The sequence below is a fragment of the Schistocerca piceifrons genome, chromosome 5, assembly GCF_021461385.2.
Source record: "Schistocerca piceifrons isolate TAMUIC-IGC-003096 chromosome 5, iqSchPice1.1, whole genome shotgun sequence".
Classification (NCBI taxonomy): Eukaryota; Metazoa; Arthropoda; class Insecta; order Orthoptera; family Acrididae; genus Schistocerca; species Schistocerca piceifrons.
The window spans coordinates 542,479,357-542,501,466 of NC_060142.1; the positions used below are offsets into that span (position 1 = coordinate 542,479,357).

A 22,110-nucleotide genomic window follows, 5' to 3' on the forward strand; every position below is an offset into this window, starting at 1 on the left:
CCTGGAGCACTCTATAGCAATTCTGGACGTGTGGGGTGTCGCATTGTCCTGATGGAATTCCTCAGCTCCTTCGGAATATAAGGTTATCTCCATACCGATACAAGTCCATCCGCTCAATATAATTTGAAACGAAACTTGTCCGACCAGGCAACATGTTTCCAGTCATCAACAGTCCAACGTCAGTGTTGACGGCGCAAGGCGAGGCCTAAAGCTTTGTGTTGTGCAGTCATCAAGAGTACACGAGTGAGCCTTCGTCTCCGAAAGCCCAGTCGACGATGTTTCGTTGAATAGTTCGCACGCCGACTCTTGTTGATGGTTCAGCACTGAAATCTGCAGGAATTTGCGGAAGGCTTGCGCTTCTGTCACATTGAACGATTCTCTTCAGTCGTCGTTGGTACCGTTATTGCAGGATCTTTTTCAGGCTGCAGCGATGTTGGAGATTTGATGTTTTACCAGATTCCCGATATTTACGGTACACTCGTGATCAGACAGGATGCTTACGTAAGTGTCACCCGTCAGAGTCGTATCTAACACGCCCCACAAGCCTCCACCAGCTTCAACAGTCCCCTGCTGACATGCAGGGTCCATGGATTCATAAGGTTATCTCCATACCGATACATGTTCATCCCCTCGATATAATTTGAAACGAAACTCGTTACGGGAAAATACCCAGTTCATCATTACCTCGGAGATGTTGTGTCCCATCGCTCGTGCTCCAACTGTGACACCATTTTCAAACTCACTCAACTCTTGATAACCCGACATTGTAGCAGCAGTAACCGATCTAACAATTGCGCCACTGTTGCTTTATGTAGGCGTCGCTGACCGCAGCGTCGTATTCCGCCTGTTTACATATCTCTGTATTTGAATAGCATGCCTGTACCACTTTCTTCGGCGCGTCAGTGTTTACCCAATCTGCCTTACCTGATCTCAAGTCTTAAATTCTGCCTCTAATACTGGATCCCCAAGTCTTCCATATCGACTTAAATTCCTTCTTCTATCACGTCGCCACGCTGTTAGAGGCCTTCGATGTACTCGTTTCAGCCCATCAGCGTTTAACACTGGAATTCGTATTGCTCTTCTAATGCAATCAGCAGTGCTCTTAGCTTTAACGAAGGTTGTTTTGATTTTTCTGTATGAAGAGTCAGTCTTCCTAACGAGCATTCTTTTTCGATTTCTTCTCGCCTTCTTTTATGGCAGAATAGTTACTTTCGTGTTTTATCTGCTGGTGTAGACCCGAAGGTGTGGCGCTTGCCTCGGCCTGCTGCTGTCCGCTATCTGCGGGGGCGTGCGCTGCCGCCCACTCTCGCCACCGCTTCGGCCTCCGTCAGTGTGCTGCAGCTGCCGCCATGCGCCACAACCACATCTGGCCGCTGTTGCTGCTACTGCCGCTCGGCTGCCGCCGGGCTGCCGGTAAGTACCCCATGTCCTCCTAATAAGGTGACTATTAGCCGAGACCAACTAGCGGCACTACTGCCAGATCCAGAAAATTGGGACTTTGGGACTGACGATTTAAAAAATCGACAGGTCAAGGAGCTAGAACTGGGGACATAGAAAAGTCTTAAATTTTCGATCATTATGTGTTTCCTTGTAGTATACAGGATGTCCGGATCACAAACACAGCCTTATAACGAAAGAACTCGACGTTTTATGTTGTTGGGTAAATAGGTAACCATTAGAGATATCTCCAAAATCTTCTTTCTTTTTCTTTTAGTGTTCAACCCTGAGGTTGGTTTGCAGCAGCCATTCCTCTCCTCTGTCTACCTCCCTCTTCATTTCCACGTATGTGTTACATCCAAAGTCATTCATGATCTGTTGCATGTATGATATCCTTGGTCGCCCCTGCCGATTCCTTCCCTCAATAGCTCCTTCTGCTATTGTTACAATGATGTTGTTGTGTCGTAGGATGTGCCCTACATGAAACTTCATGGAAGATTAAAACTGTGTGCCGGACCGAGACTCGAACTCGGGACCTTTGCCTTTCGCGGGCAACTACTCTACCAACTGAGCTACCCAAGCACGACTCACGCCCCGTTCTCACAGCTTTACTTCTGCCAGTACCTCGTCTCCTACCTTCCTCCGCTGCAGAGTGAAAATCTCATTCTGGAAACATCCCCCAGGCTGTGGCTAAGCCATGTCTCCGCAATATCCTTTCTTTCAGGGGTGCTAGTTCTGCAAGATTCGCAGGAGAGCTTCTGTAAAGTTTGGAAGGTAGGAGGCGAGGTACTGGCAGAAGTAAAGCTGTGAGGACGGGGCGTGAGTCGTGCTTGGGTAGCTCAGTTGGTAGAGTAGTTGCCCGAGAAAGCCAAAGGTCCCGAGTTCGAGTCTCGGTCCAGCACACAGTTTTAATCTGCTAGGAAGTTTCATATCAGCGCACACTCCGCTGCAGAGTGAAAATCTCATTCTGTGCCCTACATGTATGTCTCTTCTTGTTTGGCTGTGCCTCCACAGAGCTCTGGTTTTCTATACTCTTCTAAGCACCTATTCATTTGTTACTTTGTCTCTCCAGCTGATCTTCATCATCCTTCTATAGCACCACATCTCCAGGGCCTCTAGCCGTCTTCTCGCTTCTCTTCCAATTGTCCAAGTTTCACATCCGTATAGGGCCACACTCCAAACGAAACCTTTCATGATACGTTTCCTTATTTTAAGACTGATGTTGTTGCTGGTGAGTAAGTTCCTTCTCCGATTAAATGCAATTTTGGCCTTTTGTATTCTTCTCGCAATTTCTTTCCGGCTTCTACCATCCCTTGTGATTTTGCTTCCCAGGAAAGTAAATTCGTCTATCTCTTTCAGCTCCTTTCTTCCAATTCTCATTCTCAGAGGTTCATATTCTGCTCCTGTACTGCATACCATCACTTTAGTCTTTTTCTTGTTTATTCTCATTCTATACTGATTACGTAGAATTTTTTCCATTATTCTGAGAACTCCCTCTAGATCTTCTTTTGTCTACATCTTCTTTTGTCTTTTCTGCCCATTAATTTTGATCCCCACCTCAGTAGTTTCTCGAACTTGTTCTATAGCTTCCTGGATGTAAGTATTGAATATAAAAGGAGAAAGAGCACATCGTTGTCTTACCCCTTTTCTAATATTTGCTTCTTGTTCCTGGTGACAGTTCCTAATCACTGCCACCTCATTCTTATAGGCACTGAGTATCACACAGATGTCTTTGTACTGTATTCCACTTTTCCTCAGCACTCTGAACATCTCTTGCCAGATAACGTTATCAAATGCCTTTTACATGTTTACAAAAATAATATAAGTTGTTTTATTTTTCTGTAATTGCTTTTCGATAACCAGTCTGAGTGCCAGAATCGTCTCTCTTGTCCCCAATGTCCTTCTGAAACCAAACTGATCTTCACTCAGCATATCCTCCACCTTCTCTTCAGTTCTCTTCAGAACTATTTTTATGACAATTTTTGATGCATGTGATATTAGGCTTGGAGTTCGGTAGTGTTCACATTTTGTAGCTGTTGGCTTCTTTGGTGTAGTAACAATGATACATTTCTGGAAGTCTGTTGGTACCTCTCCTGTGTCATAGATTGACCTAGTAAGTTTTAACAGCATCATTTTCATGATGTCACCAGCGTTCTTTATTAGTTCTGCAGGGATGTCATCAATACCCGTTGCTTTGTTGTGTAGCAGTTCATTTAGAGCTCTGTCAAATTGTTCTTGTAGAATGTCATCTCTCTTGTCATCTTCGTCCACTTGCTCTTCTCTTCCTATTACTTCTTCCAAAAGAGGTGTTCCGGCATACAACTTCTCTATCTATTCTTTCCATCTCTTCACCATGTCTTCACCAAACAGCATTTTCCCCTCTTTATTTTCTATTGTGCCTGAGAGTGTTGTTTCACGTTTGTTAAAAAATTGATTTGCTGTTCTGTAGGCTAAATCAGTTCTTCTGTTTTGTATATTTTCTTCCACTTCCCTGCACATTTCTTTTGCTTTCCTACCTTCTCTATTAACTAAATTCCTTAGTCTTCTGTATTCTGCTTTTCCTTGTTCATCAGTTGCATTTTTGTATAATCTCCTGTTTTCTATAAGCGCAATAATATCTGCTGTAAGCCATTTCCTCTTGTTTTTGGGTTCAGTTCTTCCAACTCTCCAAGATATGATTCTCATAATTTCACGAACAGCGCTGAGTCACAAGGCGCATGCGCACTAGTGACATGGCACATCTATCTCGACTTGTTAGTGAACTACTAGTTCCACAGGTGCCTCCCGACGTAATTTTCTATCATGGTAATGTTATAACATTTCTCCATGAGACGTTATAACATTTGTCCTGGCCACCTCGGTCTCCCGATCTGACTCCTTCTGGATTTCAGTGCATGGGCATTTATGAAGGACGTTGCTTGCAGAACAAGAGTTCTAGATCTGGTGGATCTAAGGCAATGGATCTACGCCGCAGTACAGGTCATAACACCTGTCGTGCCTATGAACAAGTCGTGAGAAGTGGAGTACAGTTTCGATATCTGTCGACCTACAAACAGTGCCCACATTGAAACCCGGACACCCTGTTGAATGAACAAAGCTGGAACACTGGTAGGACTGTAGTCAAAACCATTACTCTGTTCACCAAAAGTACCAACTTCGATTTTCAATCAAAACCACTTGAGCTGTACAACTATACATTTATTGTGCTACGACCGGTTACATTTTCAGGTTGCTTGCAGTTAAACAAAATAGGAAATTAGGCTAAGGCTATAGCAGCTTAACGAATAAAATAAATAGCTCACACTGACAACAGACTTATACTACACTACTGACCATTAAAATTGCTACACCATGAAGATGACGTGCTACCGACGCGAAATTTAACCGACAGGAAGAAGATGTTGTGATATGCAAATGATTAGCGTTTCAGAGCATTCATACAAGGTTAGCGCCGGTGGCGACACCTACAACGTGCTGACATGAGGAAAGTTTCCAACCGACGTCTCGTACACAAACAGCAGTTGACCGGCGTTGCCTGGTGAAACGTTGTTGTGATGCCTAGTGTAAGGAGAAGAAATGCTGGCGAACGCACTGTTGATCCCGCTGTCCACTGTTTAAGTTCCGAATCAAATCTCTATGCAGTTACAGCAAGAACCGTAACACTCCCGAATTCGTTAAAGATTCCACTGTTGACTGTGTACTTCCGAGGGAAGAACTCAAAGTACTTCAACAAATACACCAGACACTATTACACACATCGCGAACAACAGTGCTGTTTGGCAAGGCTGCCTCCACTCTGACGTCAATCAATCAATCAATCAATCTCTTTATTCATCCGTTAACAATATACATTGTATGGATGTAGTCAATTACAATTTAGTTTCTTATCTTTAATTTGTTTCAAAAACTTGGATAACAAACACAAATATTTTATATCAGTTTATATAAATAATATTACTCTTCCATATTGAGATATTCTTCAACGCTATAAAAACTATGTGTTAGTAAAAATTGTTTAAGATCTATCTTGAATGTATGAAATTCTTTAATTTTCTTTATTGTAGAAGGCAATGCACTGGAAAGTATTGTGGGCTGGTAGTATACACTTTTTTGGTAGAGTGCTCCTTTGTGGGTGTTTCTGTGAAAATCATCCCTGTTCCTTGTTTCATGGTTAAGAACCTGATTATTTAATGTTGAAAATTCCTGGTGAGTTTTCAGAAAGCATACACATACATTGATGTATAAGCTAGGACGACAGAGAAAACTCGTTACTTTCTGCGCATTGCTTGCTGCTCTCCCTGCAGCCGCAACGGAAAACCCGCAAACAACCTAAGGGCACTATTACTCACTCCACATCATGACGACGTTCATCGAACGCTAATTTCCTCATTGGCTGCTTTGTATTTAAAGTTCACTATTTTTCACGTGTCCGCAGCTCGTGGTCTCGCGGTAGCGTTCTCCCCTCTCGAGCATGGGGTCCCAGGTTCGATTTCCGGCGGGTCTGAGATTTTCATCTGCCTCGAGGTGACCGGCTGTTGTTCTGTCGTCTTCATCATCATTATTTCAATCCCCATTACGGTCGGAGGAAGGCAACGCCAAACCACCTGCATTAGGACCTTGCCTACTACGCTGGTGCGGGTCTTCCGCAGCGTTCCCCTGCGCTCTGTCAAGAAACATGGGACTTCATTTCCATTTCCATTCATCAATGAGCCTGATACTACCAGAAGTATGCACCGCTTTATTAGAAGAACTTAAAGAGTTCATTAAACGAGGTTTGAAATAAAAATAACATTTTTGTTATCATTTTATTTTTGTTTACCAGGACACACCACTTTTTACACTGTCAATTCCTGCTTCAGCTACGTCTCGAGATAGTACGAAGTTCATGGCATCAAATGCAAGCCATGTGGATGAAGATGGATCTGTGCTTCCACCCTTCCTAAGCAACTTTTTTCCCTCGCATTTGGCGTAGGTTCGAAGACTACAGAATTTTTGTATGCTTCATCAAGCGTGATTCTGAGCTCATCAGAACAGACCGCCAACTATATTTTTCAGATCGCATTCTGTATATACATTAATTTCGACAACCAATAGCTCTGGTCGTTGATGGGTCGCATTTACAAAATTCATACTTCTCTCATTTATCCACTTCTTCATTACTGTACACAACAAACTCACGACAACAAACAACCACAAAACATGTGGATATATGTATACGAGCAAGCTTTCGAACGAATTGAAACGATTTTGTCTTCATTAAAGCGTGTGACAGTAGGACTTGAGAAATATTCTGTACCCTTGGTGCGGTTCTAGGCGCTTCAGTCTGGAACCGCGCGACCGCTACGGTCGCAGTTTCGAATCCTGCCTCGGGCATGGATGTGTGTGATGTCCTTAGGTTAGTTAGGTGTAAGTGGTTCTAGGTTCTAGGGGACTGATGACCTCAGATGTTAAGTCCGATAGTGCTCAGAGCCATTTGAGCCATTTTTTTACCCTTGGTGGACAACAACAGCAACACTCGGCAATATGTCGGCAATTCCCTACAACAGCTTGCGACAACAGCAATATTGTACAACCTTACTGCAAAATTGCTGTCTGTTGCAACGAAATTGCAGTAATGTCGACAGCAACGATATTGCGAACAAACGTTGCCACAATATGAGGCTAATCTTAACGTACCTTTAGGTGTTGCCATCGATGTATTGAGAAGCACATTTCGGGTCCTTCATGTACTAGACCATTTCTGAAATTAATACGAATTATATTTCGAATCGTTAGCAGAGCCCACAAGTCAGGACATTTGGCGTCCCGCGTAAGGCGTACGCGGGACGAGTTATGACACCCCCATAGAAGCAGGGTTTCCTACTGATATCGAGAAATTTGGCAACACTTCTTTTGCCATCATTAGTAGTGCTGCCTAGTTGCCACAGGCTTCACGGAGTGGTAAATTAAAGACGCGCCTTTCGAATGCATAAGTATTGTCCACCACGTGCTTGAGAAGAATGTGCCTAGCAAAAATATAGGGGAGGGAAAGGATCCACCTCGGTACAACAAACATGTTAGGAAGTTGCCGTGAAAGCAGATAATTTTTCACAGTCGCTTTAAACGTTGACAAACAGAAATTATGCAAAATGAAAGCAGCTGTCAAAAGGTCAATGAGAGATTCTGTTAACGAATTTGAAAGCAATATTTTATCTGCAGATTCTAACAATATCCCCAAAATATTTTGGTTGTACGTAAAATCTATGAACGCTACAAGTAATTGAATACTTTCTCTTGCTGACAGTACGGGTAATGTAACAGACGATGATAAAGAGAAGGCCGAAATTCTAAACCTAGCTTTGAAAAACTCGTTTACGGTAGAGGACTGCGGCACCATTCCACCTTTCAATTATCGAACAAATACAAGGATGGCTGAGATAGTTAGTGTATCTGGTATTGTAAAACAGTTAAGATCCTTAGACGCCAGGAAGGTATCTAGCCCAGACGGTATCCCTGTACGATTATATGTTGACTATGCTACAAATATAGCACCATTCTTATCCATCATCTATCAGAGATCATTGGAACAGCGGAAAGTCAGCGGGACTGGAAGAAGGCCCAGGTCAAACAATCAATTAAAAGGGTAGAAAATCGGATGCCCATAATTACTGGCCAATTTCACTGACATCGATTTATTGTAGAATCATGGTACATATTTTGTGTTCAGACATAATGACCTTTCTAGACTCTGCGAAGCTCATCTGCAGAAACCAGCAAGCTTTAGGAAACAGCGGTCATGAGAGACACAGCTGACCCTCTTTGTGCACGATATACAACAGGCTCTAGATACCGACTCCCAGACGTTGAGGTATTCGATGTGGGAGTGAGCAGGGCTGGGAATTTGATGAGATGGTAGAGGACCGGTGTGAGGGAAGACAAACGGAAGCGGGAAGAGAGACTGAGTGCATGGCGTTCGAGGATTAGGAGGGACTTATAGAACTTCTCAAAGGTTTGCGGTGACTTTAGCCGCTTTTTGGCACTGCAATGAATCAGTGGTAACAGGAGAAAATTTGTGCCAGACTGGGACTCCAATCCGGAGCTCCCACTTAACGTGAGCGGTCGCCTTAACCATCTCGGCCATCCAAGTACGTAATTTTTGAGAATATTTCTTGTGGAGAACAATGATTGTTTTCTTTTGGTTCAAAATAAACATAAAAAGTTTCGACAGCATGAAACCTTTTTTTCGTGTTACAGGTTTCGGTCGGTTTTAGATTATCTTCAGCCTCATATCATCATGATACGAGGTCTGTAGATGGTCTAAAGCTGACCTAAACCAGTAACCACAAAAATTAAGGTTTCTTACTGTTTATGTTGACTTTAAGTCATCCTAGCGCGCTTCCAATCCGACCCCAGTTCCCTTCCTGTTGCACACTGTTAGTATAATGTGACCCACACATGAACCTCTCACTTGCCATTTCTGACCCCAGTAACAGATAAGGTTTGGTGTGCATCCGGACTGAAAGAATGGCTCTTTGGTCATCGCACGTTATTGATATAATATGGTGTCTGTTCTTTCGGACATGTTAGAAAAACAAACACCATGTAATAGAAATTTGGTGGAGCGGATATCCATGCAGCCTTTGCATAGTGCAGGATGGGTCGGTCGGATCAGTATTTGCTAGGTGTGGAGAATAATGGAGGGGCATAATGCCAAACTGCGGCCAGTTAGTAGTTTTAGTATATTGCGGGCTTTGTGTTGGATGGTTAGCAGGTGAGGTTTCCATGTCAGTTAACGGCCTACAGTTAGTCCCAGATATTTTAGTATGTTAGTTAACTGGATAGGATGATCGTAATTGGTATTGTAAAAGTCATGGAAACGGAAGGTCCGGATGGTTCATTCTGTAATTATTACAAGGGTTTTGGCGGGTTGACCTTGAGGAGTCATTTGTTACACCAGGATGATGGCTGTACTCACGAAGGCACACACCATTAATCAGTCACGCGGAAAACAATCAGGTACCAATTTTACTATCGTTTTGAGGAGCACCTGCATTAATCTTCTCGACTGTGATGCGTACTCTGCTTCTCTCGCCGTGCTGCTATTGCGTTACGTGAGGCGGGTCGTCGCTGCGTGACCCTAGTAGCCAGGTGCTGGCCTGTGCGCCGACAGTGCAAATTGCCGTCGTTGGCGGCGCTGTCTGTGGTTTTTCCCCGTGAAGTCACGTCGAACCTCTGAACAAGAAAGCTCGCGAACATGTGGTCTCTTCTTTGCCTACTCTCTGCACGTATCTCCATCCAGTCCCGGTGGAGCACCGCGTCTACGAATTTCAGCCATTCTTCATATGCCTTTTTCGTTACGGTAGAGCTTCAAATGACGCTCACACGCACTTGGAATTCATTTCACACAATTTTGACATAGATATCCAGACATTACTATGTCGGTATCGGAAACCTTTAAAATAAATTCGCGGTCACTAAATGTTCCATTCAATCTCCCTTGAATCCGTCTAGTGCTGAAACTGAAATTTTGCATTTAAAACTATTTTCACTCAGTGTGATACTACTGGCATACTTTCGGTCGCCACACAGACTTAAAAATGAGATATACCGGTATTAGGACCCCGATATTGAAAAACAATAAAGCCTATTTAAAGCGAACCCTGCGCCAGGCCCACATGGAATTTCAATTAGATTTTGCATAAAATACATAATTTAACTCATTTCATGGCTCATATGTATCGAGAATTCCTTTCGCAGCGAATAGTTTCATGCGACTCGAAAAGAGGGCTGGCCATTCCTGTTTTCTTTATTTATCTACGACATCACTAAATGCAGGCGAACAGGTACAATCCATCATTCTAGATTTCGGAATGCCAGTGAACACTGTACCACATCGCCGACAAAAAATCAAAATCTGTCAGACGCAGCATCTTCGAAAATATGTGATTTGCTCTAGAAATAGTTGATTAACAGAACGTCTGTACGTTGTAGTGGGTGGCGAATGTTCTTCAGAAACTATAGTAGCATTGAGTGTGCTACAATGAAGCGCAATAGTGTCTATAATGTTTGCAGTATACACAAACGATTTGTCATGTAGGATCAGCAACGTTTTAAAATTGTTCGTTGACGATGCTGTTGTGTTCAAGAGACTATCGTCGTTGGAAGCTCGTAAGCAACTACAGAAAGAGTGGCACGAATTTTCCAGCTGGTGAAATCAACCAAAGCACTTGTTAAATGTGGATAAACTTAGAGTAATACCTATAACAAAGAGAAAGAAGCAAACAGCACGTGATTACAAGACGAGTTTTGAACATCTTATGCACATCACGTGATGTACTTATTTAGAGATAATGCTACAGAGCGATATGAAATAGAACAGTCAACTTACATCAATATTAGCGAAGGTGATTGGAAGGCTTAGCTTTGTCGGAAGGGTTTTGGGCAAATGCAGTGCATCTCTTAAGAAAGTCTCATAAAAGAGGCTAGCACTACCAATTATAAAGTGTTGTACCTGTTTTTACGGTCCTTATCAAGCGCGAATGACAACACACGATGAAAAATATCAGAGAAGCGCTGCTAGGTTGTAAGAGTTCGGTTTATCACATATGAAAATATAACGGAAATGCTCGGGAACTTAAATGCTAATCCTTGGCGGAAAGACAACATAGTTCAACAAAAACCCTGTTGCATAAATTTAGAGAACCTGTATTGGAATAAGACTGTGTGACTATTACGCTGCCCCCAAAAGCAAACCTCTCGTAGGGACAGTTCAATATAATAATGGAACAGGAAAAAAGTCGATTATAATACAGGGTGTACATGAAGCCTGGGAACACTTTCAATCATTTATTGCACAAGAACGAAACATTGTACAAATATCATACATATGTCATTTTGAAGAGCAACCCTGAAAGCATTTTTCTCATGTACATCGTCACAGCGTAGTTTGGTAATCTGCCGATAGTTAGCGCTAGTCGCAAACATGGCGAGTTCAGATGCGGAGCGAGCTTTCTGTTTGTTGGAGTTCGATAAAAACAAGTGTGCTACGGCTGTTCAACGGATGTTTAGAACCAAGTACGGTAAGAAGCCACCAACAAGGAAGGCCATTCGCGGCTGACACAACAAATTCGTGACAACGGGTTGCTTGTGCCCGGCATAGAGGAGCGGACGTCCAAAAGTGTATGTGAAATGAATGTGGAGCGCATATGAGAGACATTCATAAGGAGTCCAAAGCAATTGATGCGTCGTGCATCCCGTGAGCTCGAAATGGCTCCCATGACAGTGTGAAAAGTCGTGCGACAAAAGCTGTCTACGAAACCAGTCAAATTGGAGCTAGTGCAGAAGCTCAGTGAAGACGACAAAGACAAGCGCTTTGAGTTTTGTTCACAGTTGCAGCAATTTAATAAGGATGGGGATGGCATTGTTGATCAATTAATTTTAGCGACGAAGACACTTTTCACACTAATGGAAAGGGAACAGGCATAATTGTCGAATCCGGGGCACAAAGCATCCAGACAAATGCACTGAACTTGAGTATGATCCCCCAAAGGTAAATGTTTTTTGTGCCTTGTCACGTCGAAAACTGTATGGGTCATTCTTCTTTGCCGAGAGCACTACCACTGGATATTCCTACTTGGACATATTGTAGCAATGACTGATGTCTCAAATGCAATGGGACTCTCTGTTCATCTTTCAGCAGGATGGGGCTCCACCCCATTTTCATCGTGAAGTTCGTGGGTACCTGAACACAGAGCTGCTGCATCGATGGATCGGCTGTGCTACAGAAGGGGACAGCAGTTTCATGAAATGGCCTCCCCAATCACCAGATCTCACTTCGTGCGACTTTTTTTTTTTCTATGGGGACACATTAAAGACCTGGTATATGTACTGCCTCTACCACATGATGTAGCAGAATCCCGGGAGAGAATAAGGGAAGCGACTGCTACAGTTGACGATGCCATGCTGGGACGATGTAACACTTATATTGGATAGAAGTAGGTTTATATTATGTAACTGTGTATCTGCAATTATGGAGTGTGTATTGTTTGTTATTTAAAGTCCTTGATTTGTGACAGGAAAATTAGAGCTTTGTAATGTATATATGAAAAAAGCAAAATGGTTTGTTAAAATGATAAATTATTATAAAATGTATATGTTCATAAAACGAAAATGTTTATTGAAAGCTGGTTCATGCTTAGGGCACTTGTATTTGTAATATATAAAAGATGTTAGGAAGTTCCTTCGTGATGGAAGTGACATGGCGCGATGTAAAAGTTGGTTTTGGCGGTCGAACTGAGCGGCTCCTTGGTGTGAAGAGCATGCAGTACGTGGCTAGCCGTAGCATGGTACACCTAGATGAAGCTAAGAGGGGCAACTGGAAGCTGCTTTACAATGGATTTGCCTCGGAAGCGGATCTGGCTATTATTTGGTATTCTTGGCAAAAAGGAATGGCTGTAATATGGTGGAAATCCGACGCCAAGAAGAGAGTTTATAGAGCATTCGAACATCAAGAGTTGTAAGTACAGTTAGCCGCCATGTTGCTTCGCCACTGCTTCACAAACTTCATACATTCAATAACGTATATGGGCATGGACCAGTTACTTTGTGTGTGGTTTGAATAATAATCACAAAAAATTGTGTCTAGAACCATATTTTTTTTCATGATCACGAACCTATGCAGGGCCCTCACCTAAGTGCTACTAAAACCTAGTATCCTGATTTAAATGAACAGTTCTTGCATTAATGTGTTTTAAAGTGATTTTTGCCCAATGTAAAAGGAGCAGTAAAAGTTAAAGTTAATTCCACAAAAGTGAAGTAAGATAGTTTGTTGCTAAAGTATCCTTAGTTTATTACAAAGTATAGTTTTGTAGGAATACAGTGCAAGATTGTGTAAATATTACTGTCTAAAATACTTGCTTCACAGGTGATAAAAAGCCAAATAAGTTTAGCTCTTTTTCAAAAATAATGCGGTTTTGATTTCTATCATGAATAGTCCCTTTTTAGAGGTTAGCCCAGTGTTGTGTTCTGTTGTCTTACAAAGTTAATTATGAACTACTCCAAGTGAAGTGAATGACTATCTTTTTGAATTAGTCTTTTTTACTGTAATAATCAGAGATAGTTGACTAGAGAAACTATACTAGTTTATGGGTCCGCACCATTCTCTCCACTTATAAGGAAACAATTGAACTATGTATTACTGTTGCTAAGGAAAACTGATGTATGTAGAGGAGGTTAAACAGTGTATTTATGATATTATTCATCTTCATTGACTTTTTTGTATGTCAATTAAGATAAAAGCCCCTCATGTCCAAATTTAGTTCTGGACTTCCTACAGTAACATTCCAGTATTTGATTAAGTACTGCTCTTGAATGTAGGTGTCATTAGTACGATCTTGGTGCAAAATTACTTCTTATAATTTACTGATGTGTGTGTTATTGATACCTGCTGCTACACACACTTCAGAGTGCACTGTGTCAGTTTGTATCCTGTTTGCTATTCAAAGGGAAGTCTCAACGAAAGTAGCTTCAATAACGAATATTCAATTTTCTTAAACGTATATTTCCAAATTAATGTGCCTAATTGGGCTGTCGACTGTTCATTTATCTTCATTCACTTACGATTTTATCACTTCCATTAACTCCCAAGGTTATTTCCTGTTAATTTCACGAAATTCAAAATTATATTGACCATTAGACACACACATGGTCAATCTTACAAATCCTCCCTGAGGGTAACATTAGCTTGTTTCATGGAAAGTTAGTGTTATATCAGGTGTGGCAAGGATTCGATTACCGTATTGATGTCTACTGAGTCACTCATGGTTCGCATATCGAATGTTTGTAAAAAAAAAAAAAAAACTTTCAGAGTTCGCTTCAAAATGCAATATGTATGACATCTGTACAATGTTTAGTTCTTGTGCATTAAATAATTGAAAGTGTCCCAGACTTTATATATACCCCGTATTGGACCGTACACTGTAAAATTGCTTGTGGAATGTATATACAGTGTGAACCAGAACTCTACCACCAAATTTCTGAAGGTTGTTCAGGGATATTTCCTGAGTATCTTGGTGTAAAGAGATCCGTTGTCTCCGGTTGCTCATTACAGAATTGTGAGGTAATAATGATTTATTTAGGTTGTCACTCCAGTTACATTTATTTACCCCAAAATACCATCGCAACAATAAACAGTCTGTGATACTGCAACACAAAACGCAAATAAGGCCAGATAACGATCTTATGTCAGGGTCACTGATAAGCACTTCTGGTATCAAGTACTACACTTGGATGACTATTGTTGAAGTTCATCCCCCCCCCCCCCTCCTTCACCTCTCTCGGAGCCAATGGAAACTGATCAAGATTACCTAGAACAAACCCAACGCACTCTCCTTCTCCCCCTCTTTCCATTCCCTCCTCTGCCCCACTGGACCAGTGAGTCTGAAGCAACCCCATCCCTCCTCCCCCCCCCCCCCCCCGCCATCTTCAGTTTTTATTACTTGGACACTTGAATCAGGTTGTGTGTAGCTGTTAATAACAAATTATGTTTGAGGCACCAGCAGACACCACACAAGGGCAGATATGTAAGTACTCTCATTCTTGCGCAATTTGACGTATTTTTTTATCACATTTTTCTTAATTTTTCCGTATTGTCCACAGTTTTATGAATTTTTCACATTTTTTTGTATTTTCCATATTTTTCACAATTTTACATGTTTTTTCATAATTTGATCCATTTACGTGAGTTCTGCGCTCGACGTCAATCAACACTGCGTCATGTCACATTGCTTCGATGTCACGATGCTCTCAGCCAATCACAATGCACCTTGTGCCCGAATCAATTATTATTGCTAAGCCCTAAGCGATCACATAATTACTAGTGTGTGGGTGTGTGTGTGTGTGTGTGTGTGTATGTGCGTGTGCGTATGTGTGTGTGGATGGGTGTGTTTTTGTGTGGGTGTGTATGAAATAGAGACGAACATGTTAAGGGAATTAATGAAGTCATGGCGAATTCTATAAGCACTGTGGATACAGTATGTATAAAAATACTACACTCCAATAGATATACCCCTAGTGGGTCACCGCTACGTTACTACACTCATGCTCGTAAATTAAGGATAGTTGCAGAATGTGGTGCCACACAACGTGGCACTACACAAAACTGGCGCTAATAGCATAGGCACATAGGGAACACACACGATACAGATATGTAAGTCCACGGTATTGGTGATAAGTTGAGAACACCGTCCCGAAACACATATGCTACAAAACGCCACTGTTTCCTGCGCATGTACCCCGACATCAATATGGGATATGATCACCATGTACACATACACAGACCGCACAATGGGCTGGCATACTCTGGAATAGGTTGTCGAGCAACTGCTGGGGTATAGCAACCCATTCTTGCACCAGTGCCTGTCGGAGCTCCTGAAGTGTCCTAGGAGTTTGAAGACGTCCAGTGATACATCGACCGAGAGCATCCCAGACGTGCTCGATGGGGTTTAGGTCTGGAGAACAGGCAGGCCACTCCATTCGCCTAATATCTTCTATTTCAAGGTACTCCTTCACGATGGCAGCTCGGTGGGGCCGTGCGTTATCATCCATCAGGAGGAAGGTGGGACCCACTGCATCCCTGAAAAGGCGGACATACTGGTGCAAAATGCCGTCCCGATACGCCTGACCTGTTACAGCTCCTCTGTCAAAGACATGCAGCGATGTATGTGCACCAATCATAATCCCACACCACACCATCATACCATGACCTCCATACAGGTCCCTTTCAAGGACATTAAGGGGTTGGTATCTAGTTCCTGGTTCACGCCAGATGAAAACCCGGCGAGAATCACTGTTCAGATTGTACCTGGACCTGTCCGTGAACATAACCTGGGACCACTGTTCCAATGACCATGTACTGTGTTCTTGAACCAGCCTTTACGGACTCTTCTGTGACCAGGAGTCAGTGGAATGCACCTTGCAGGTCTCCGGGCGAATAAACCATGTCTGTTCAGTCGTCTGTAGACTGTGTGTCTGGGGACAACTGTTCGAGTGGCTGCGGTAAGGTCCCGAGCAAGGCTACCTGCAATACTCCCGGGCCGTCTGCGGGCACTGATGGTGAGATATCGGTCTTCCTGTGGTGTTGTACACTGTGGACGTCCCGTACTGTAGCGCCTGGACACGTTTCCTGTCTGCTGGAATCGTTGCCATAATCTTGAAATCACACTTTGTGGCACACGGAGGGCCCGTGCTACGACCTGCTGCGTTTGACCAGCCTCCAGTCGCCAAGTATTCTAACCCTCCTAATATCATCAATATGTGCTCTTTGAGTCATTTTCAACACACAGTCACCATAAGCATCTCTGAAAACGCCTGCACACTTACTCGCTGCACCGTACTCTGACAGGCACCAGCACACCTCTGCGTATGTGGACTGCTGCCAGTGATACCGTGCGACGACCGTAGGTCATACGCCGAGGTGATTTAAACCCGCAAACCGCCCAGAAGAGCGTTGTTTCACCATGCATCAGCATTATCCTTAACTTATGAGCATGAGTGTAGATTGTGTAACCTTATTTCAAAATTCAGATGCTTCCAACCAAAGGTATGGTATGCATAAGAATTAGCACTGCATTACTAAATACGTACCTAGAGACAGAGAGAGAGAGAGAGAGAGATGATAAGTATCTGCGACCACCCCAGCGAATAGTATGTCGCCTCCAGGGTAGCCCACCCCTCTGAAACCTACGTGTGAATTGTAAGAACAACCACGAACAACGATGCTTCGGTCTTCTGTAAGGGTGCAAAAACGTAATGCCTTGTCATGTCACTCTCGGGCTCGGCGACGCTCAAACAAACAGCAAGATGTTGACACGCGCGGAAGGAAGCGCAGTGCTCAGATGTTCATGTGAGGTGCACGTTGGGTTAATGAGACCAGATTGGCACCAAATTTCACCACAATTCTGCCTAACGCTACCGTGTGTCACTTGATGTGAACGTCGTAACCTACCCCCCCCCCCCCCCCCCCCCATTAACTACATCTCAACCCTTCTCTTAACGCCTCTGCAATGGACGTCACAGCCGCGACGCCCAGCGTTGAAATCACGCATTTGTCTCACGGGTGGGAGAGGGAAACATTTAAGACACACCGACACTCAGATCCGACCGAAAAAGCCCCATGAAGTGGCATAAAGGGCTAAATGAAACCACCGCTTCCCTTGGGGCATTGATTCCCAAATGTTTCGCGGTCGAAACCGGTAGTTTACAGTGAGCTGTGCAACAGAACGACTTCCTTGACAACATTTTGTACTGCTGACATCCACAGACAATTCAACGCTTCTCTAAGGGCATCGTGAGGCTGCATCCCCACTGAACATAATGTGACATCTTTGGAGTGTAGCGCGACCGCTGTTTTTGCTCTGGTACACAGAGGGACAGTTCAAAAGCATTAGACGATATTTTAAAGTGATCCGAACCAACGAAGGGTGTTTATTCTTTCTCAGCCTCCTGTTTCACGTTTTATTGTGGAAGGATCTTTGGGGGAGGGGGAACAGTGAAACGTGCACGAATAATACAGCAAAGGGTTCCTTCTAATATCTCCCAGGTCGCAAATACTCTCAGTGCGAATTGTTGTACAGTTTAAAAATGTGCCTGTACAGGTGCAACCCTTGACCGATTCCTAGGTGTATGTGTGTGTGTGTGTGTGTGTGTGTATGTGTGTGGTGGGTGGACAACCCCTTCGGCAGCCTACAGCTGACTGCTGTTAATCATCTATCAGCATTGTATTAACAAGGTCCTCCGTGGTGCCCCTTAGAGTGTATGACGTGCAGTTCAACAAGTGAGTCATTGTTTATTCCCCAAAATCTTAGAAAGTCGACGTAGACGTTTTTTATATGTCTAACATAAAAGAAATTCCAAGCCTAGATGTAAGCCTGTTAAATAATCTCGAAGTGATTCTTGTACCTTAATGTCAAAGTGGGAGACTTTCGGATGGGAGCACCTACTTAGAGGGCTGGAAATATTTGGTATTCCAATATCACTATCTCTGGAATGCCAGAACCAAAAAGAGCATGCATGTTCTGCTATAGTATAGTGTAATGCTGAGTACCTGGGCTAGAGTACTAGATAGTTTGTGAAAAAAGCAATTCCTCGAAGATACTTTGCCTTGCCATTCACTAGACGCTTTTCGTACTAGTTCTGTCCAAAGTTATTCATCACTGGCACTTTCCATACTGCCTGCTTGTTTCTTATCTGGAAGTCGTGCACTAATTTTTTAAAGGCTTGAACTTCACCGTACTTACTTTGTACTATGATTTGAGTCGCATCAACACTTTTGATAGTTTCCCTTTCAGCATTCTTATATGGTCCTCCCTGTGCAGTAATGGTACTACCTTAGTTTTTTATAAAGATTCGGGCGCCTTCTGGTATAGAATGGTCGTTTTCATACGTGTTGAAGAGGATTGACGCAGGTGTAGTCATTTTCTTTGTTTTTCTAGTAGCTTTGCTGCTATTGACAGTCAACAAAGAATACGCTTTAAAGAAAGCATTTTATTTCAAGGTACATAACATGAAATGGAAGTAACTGCTGATGGTCGAAATAGAGAGGATATAAAACGTAGACTGGCAATGACAAGGAAAGCGTTTCTGAAGAAGAGAAATTTGTTAATATCGAATATAGATTTAAGTGTCAGGAAATCGTTTCTGAAAGTACTTGTATGGAGTAAGTAAGGGAAGGCATTTTTTTCTGCTCCCTAGGTTGACATCACTAGCTCAGCAATTGTTGCTGTTGTTGTGGTCTTCAGTCCAGAGACTGGTTTGATGCAGCTCTCCACGCTACTCTATCCTGTGCAAGCTTCTTCATCGCCCAGTGCCTACTGAACCTACATCCTTCTGAATCTGCTTAATGTATTCATCTCTTGGTCTCCCTCTACAATTTTTACCCTCTACGCTGCCCTCAAATACTAAACTGGTGATCCCTTGATGTCTCAGAATATGTCCTACAAACCGATCCCTTCTTCTAGTCAAGTTGTGCCACAAATTTCTATTCTCCCCAATTCTATTCAATACCTACTCATTAATTATGTGATCTATCCATCTAATCTTCAGCATTCTTCTGTAGCACCACATTTCGAAAGCTTCTATTCTCTTCTTGTCCAAATTATTTATCGTCCATGTTTCACTTTCATACATGGCCACAGTCCAAACAAATACTTTCAAAAACGACTTCCTGACATTTAAATCTATACCCGATGTTAACAAATTTCTCTTCTTCAGAAACGCTTCCCTTCCCATTGCCAGTCTACATTTTATATCATCTCTACGTCAACCAGCAGCAGTTATTTTGCTCCCCAAATAGCAAAACTCCTTTACTACTTTAAGCTTCTCATTTCCTAATCTAACTCCGTCAGCATCACCCGATTTAATTCGACTACATTCCATTATCCTCGTTTAGCTTTTGTTGATGTTCATCTTATATCCTCCTTTCAATACACTGTCCATTCCGTTCAACTGCTTTTCCAACTCCTTTGCTGTCTCTGACATAATTACAATGTCATCGGCAAACCTCAAAGTTTTATTTCTTCTCCATGGATTTTAATACCTACTCCGAATTTTTCTTTTGTTTCCTTCACTACTTGCTCAATATACAGATTGAATAACGTCGGGGATAGGCTACAACCCTGTCTCACTTTCTTCCCAAACACTGCTTCCCTTTCATGCCGCTCGACTCTTATAACTGCCATCTGGTTTCTATACAAATTGTAAATAGCCTTTCGTTTCCTGTATTTTATCCCTGCCACCTTCAGAATTTGAAAGAGAGTATTCCAGTCAGCATTGTCAAAAGCTTTCTCTAAGTCTACAAATGCTAGAAACGTAGTTTCGCCTTTCCATAATCTATTTTCTAAGATAACTTGTAGGGACAGTATTGCCTCACGTGTTCCATTTCTACAGAATAAAAAACTGATATTCCCCGAGGTCGGCTTCTACCAGTTTTTCCATTCGTCTGTAAAGAATTCGTGTTAGTATTTTGCAGCCGTGGCTTATTAAACTGATAGTTCGGTAATTTTCACATCTGTCAACACCTGCTTTCTTTGGATTGTAATTATTATATTCTTCTTGAAGTCTGAGGGTATTTCGCCTGTCTCATACATCTTGCTCACCAGATGGTTGACTTTTGTCGGGGCTGGCTCTCCCAAGGCTGTCAGTAGTTCTAATGGAATTTTGTCTACTCCTGGGCCTTTTTTCGACTTAGGTATTTCAGTGCTCTGTCAAACTCTTCAAGCAGTATCATATCTCCCATTTCATCTTCAAGCAGTATCATATCTCCCATTTCATCTTCATCTACATCTTCTTCCATTTCCATAATAATGTCCTCAAGTACATCGCCCTTGTATAGACCCTCTATATACTGTTTCCACCTTTCTGCTTTCCCTTCTTTGCTTAGAACGAGGTTTCCATCTGAGCTCTTGATATTCGTACAAGTGGTTCTCTTTCGTACAAAGGTCTCTTTAATGTTCCTGTAGGCAGTATCTATCTTACCCCCAGTGAGACATGCCTCTACATCCTTACATTTGTCCTCTAGCCATCCCTGCTTAACCATTTTGCACTTCCTGCCGATCTCATTTTTGAGACGTTTGTATTCCTTTTTTCCTGCTTCATTTACTGCATTTTTATGTTTTTTTTTCTTAACTTCAATATTTCTTCTGTTACGCAAGGGTTTCTACTAGTCCTCGTCTTTTTACCCACTTGATCCTCTGCTGCCTTTACTATTTCATTCCTCAAAGCTACCCATGTTTCTTATACTGTATTTCTTTCCCCCATTCTTGTCAATCGTTCCCTTATGCTCTCCCTGAAACTCTGTACAACCTATGGTTCTGTCAGTTTATCCAGGTCCCATTTCCTTAAGTTGCCACCTTTTTGCAGTTTCTTCAGTTTTAATCTGCAGTTCATAACCAATAGATTGTGGTCATTGTCCACATCTACCCTAGAAATGTCTTACAATTTAAAATCTGGTTCCTACATCTCTGTCTTGCCATTACATAATCTACCCGAAACCTTCCACTATCTCCAGGCCTATTCCATGTATACAACCTTCTTTCATGACTCTTGAACCAAGTGTTAGCTATGATTAAGTTATGCTCTGTGCAAAATTCTACCAGGCGACTTCCTCTTTCATTTCTTACACCCATTCCATATTCACCTACTACGTTTCCTTATTTTCCTTTTCCTACTATCAAATTCCAATCACCCACGACTATTAAATTTTCGTCTCCCTTCACTATCTGAATAATTTCTTTTATCTCAGCATACATTTCATCAACCTATTCGTCATCTGCAGAGCTAGTTGGCATATAAACTTGTACTACTGTGGTAGGCGTGGGCTTCGTATCTATCTTGGCCACAATAATGCGTTCACTATGCTGTTTGTAGTAGCTTATCCGCAATCCTATTTTTTTATTCATTATTAAACCTACTCCTGAATTACCGCTATTTGATTTTATATTTATAACCCTGTAGTCACCTGACTAGAAGTCTTGTACTTCCCGCCACCGATCTTCACTAATTTCCACTATATCTAACTTTAACCTATCCATTTCCATTTTTAAATTTTCTAACCTACCTGCTCGATTAAGGGATCTGACATTCCACACTCCGATTCGTAGAACGCCAGTTTGCTTTCTCCTGGTAATGATGTCCTCCTAT

General features: G+C 42.4%; 1 protein-coding gene across 1 annotated transcript in view; it reads left to right on the forward strand.

The window, feature by feature from the left end:
* Positions 1-1,296: 1,296 nt before the first annotated feature.
* The window catches only part of LOC124798482 (5-hydroxytryptamine receptor 3A-like), a 162,337-nt gene continuing 141,523 nt past the window's right edge, over positions 1,297-22,110 (forward strand). The window contains exon 1 of the mRNA XM_047261918.1: positions 1,297-1,413. Coding sequence (XP_047117874.1) covers positions 1,350-1,413 — 64 coding nt within the window. The 5' untranslated portion in view covers positions 1,297-1,349. The remainder of the gene's footprint in view (positions 1,414-22,110) is intronic.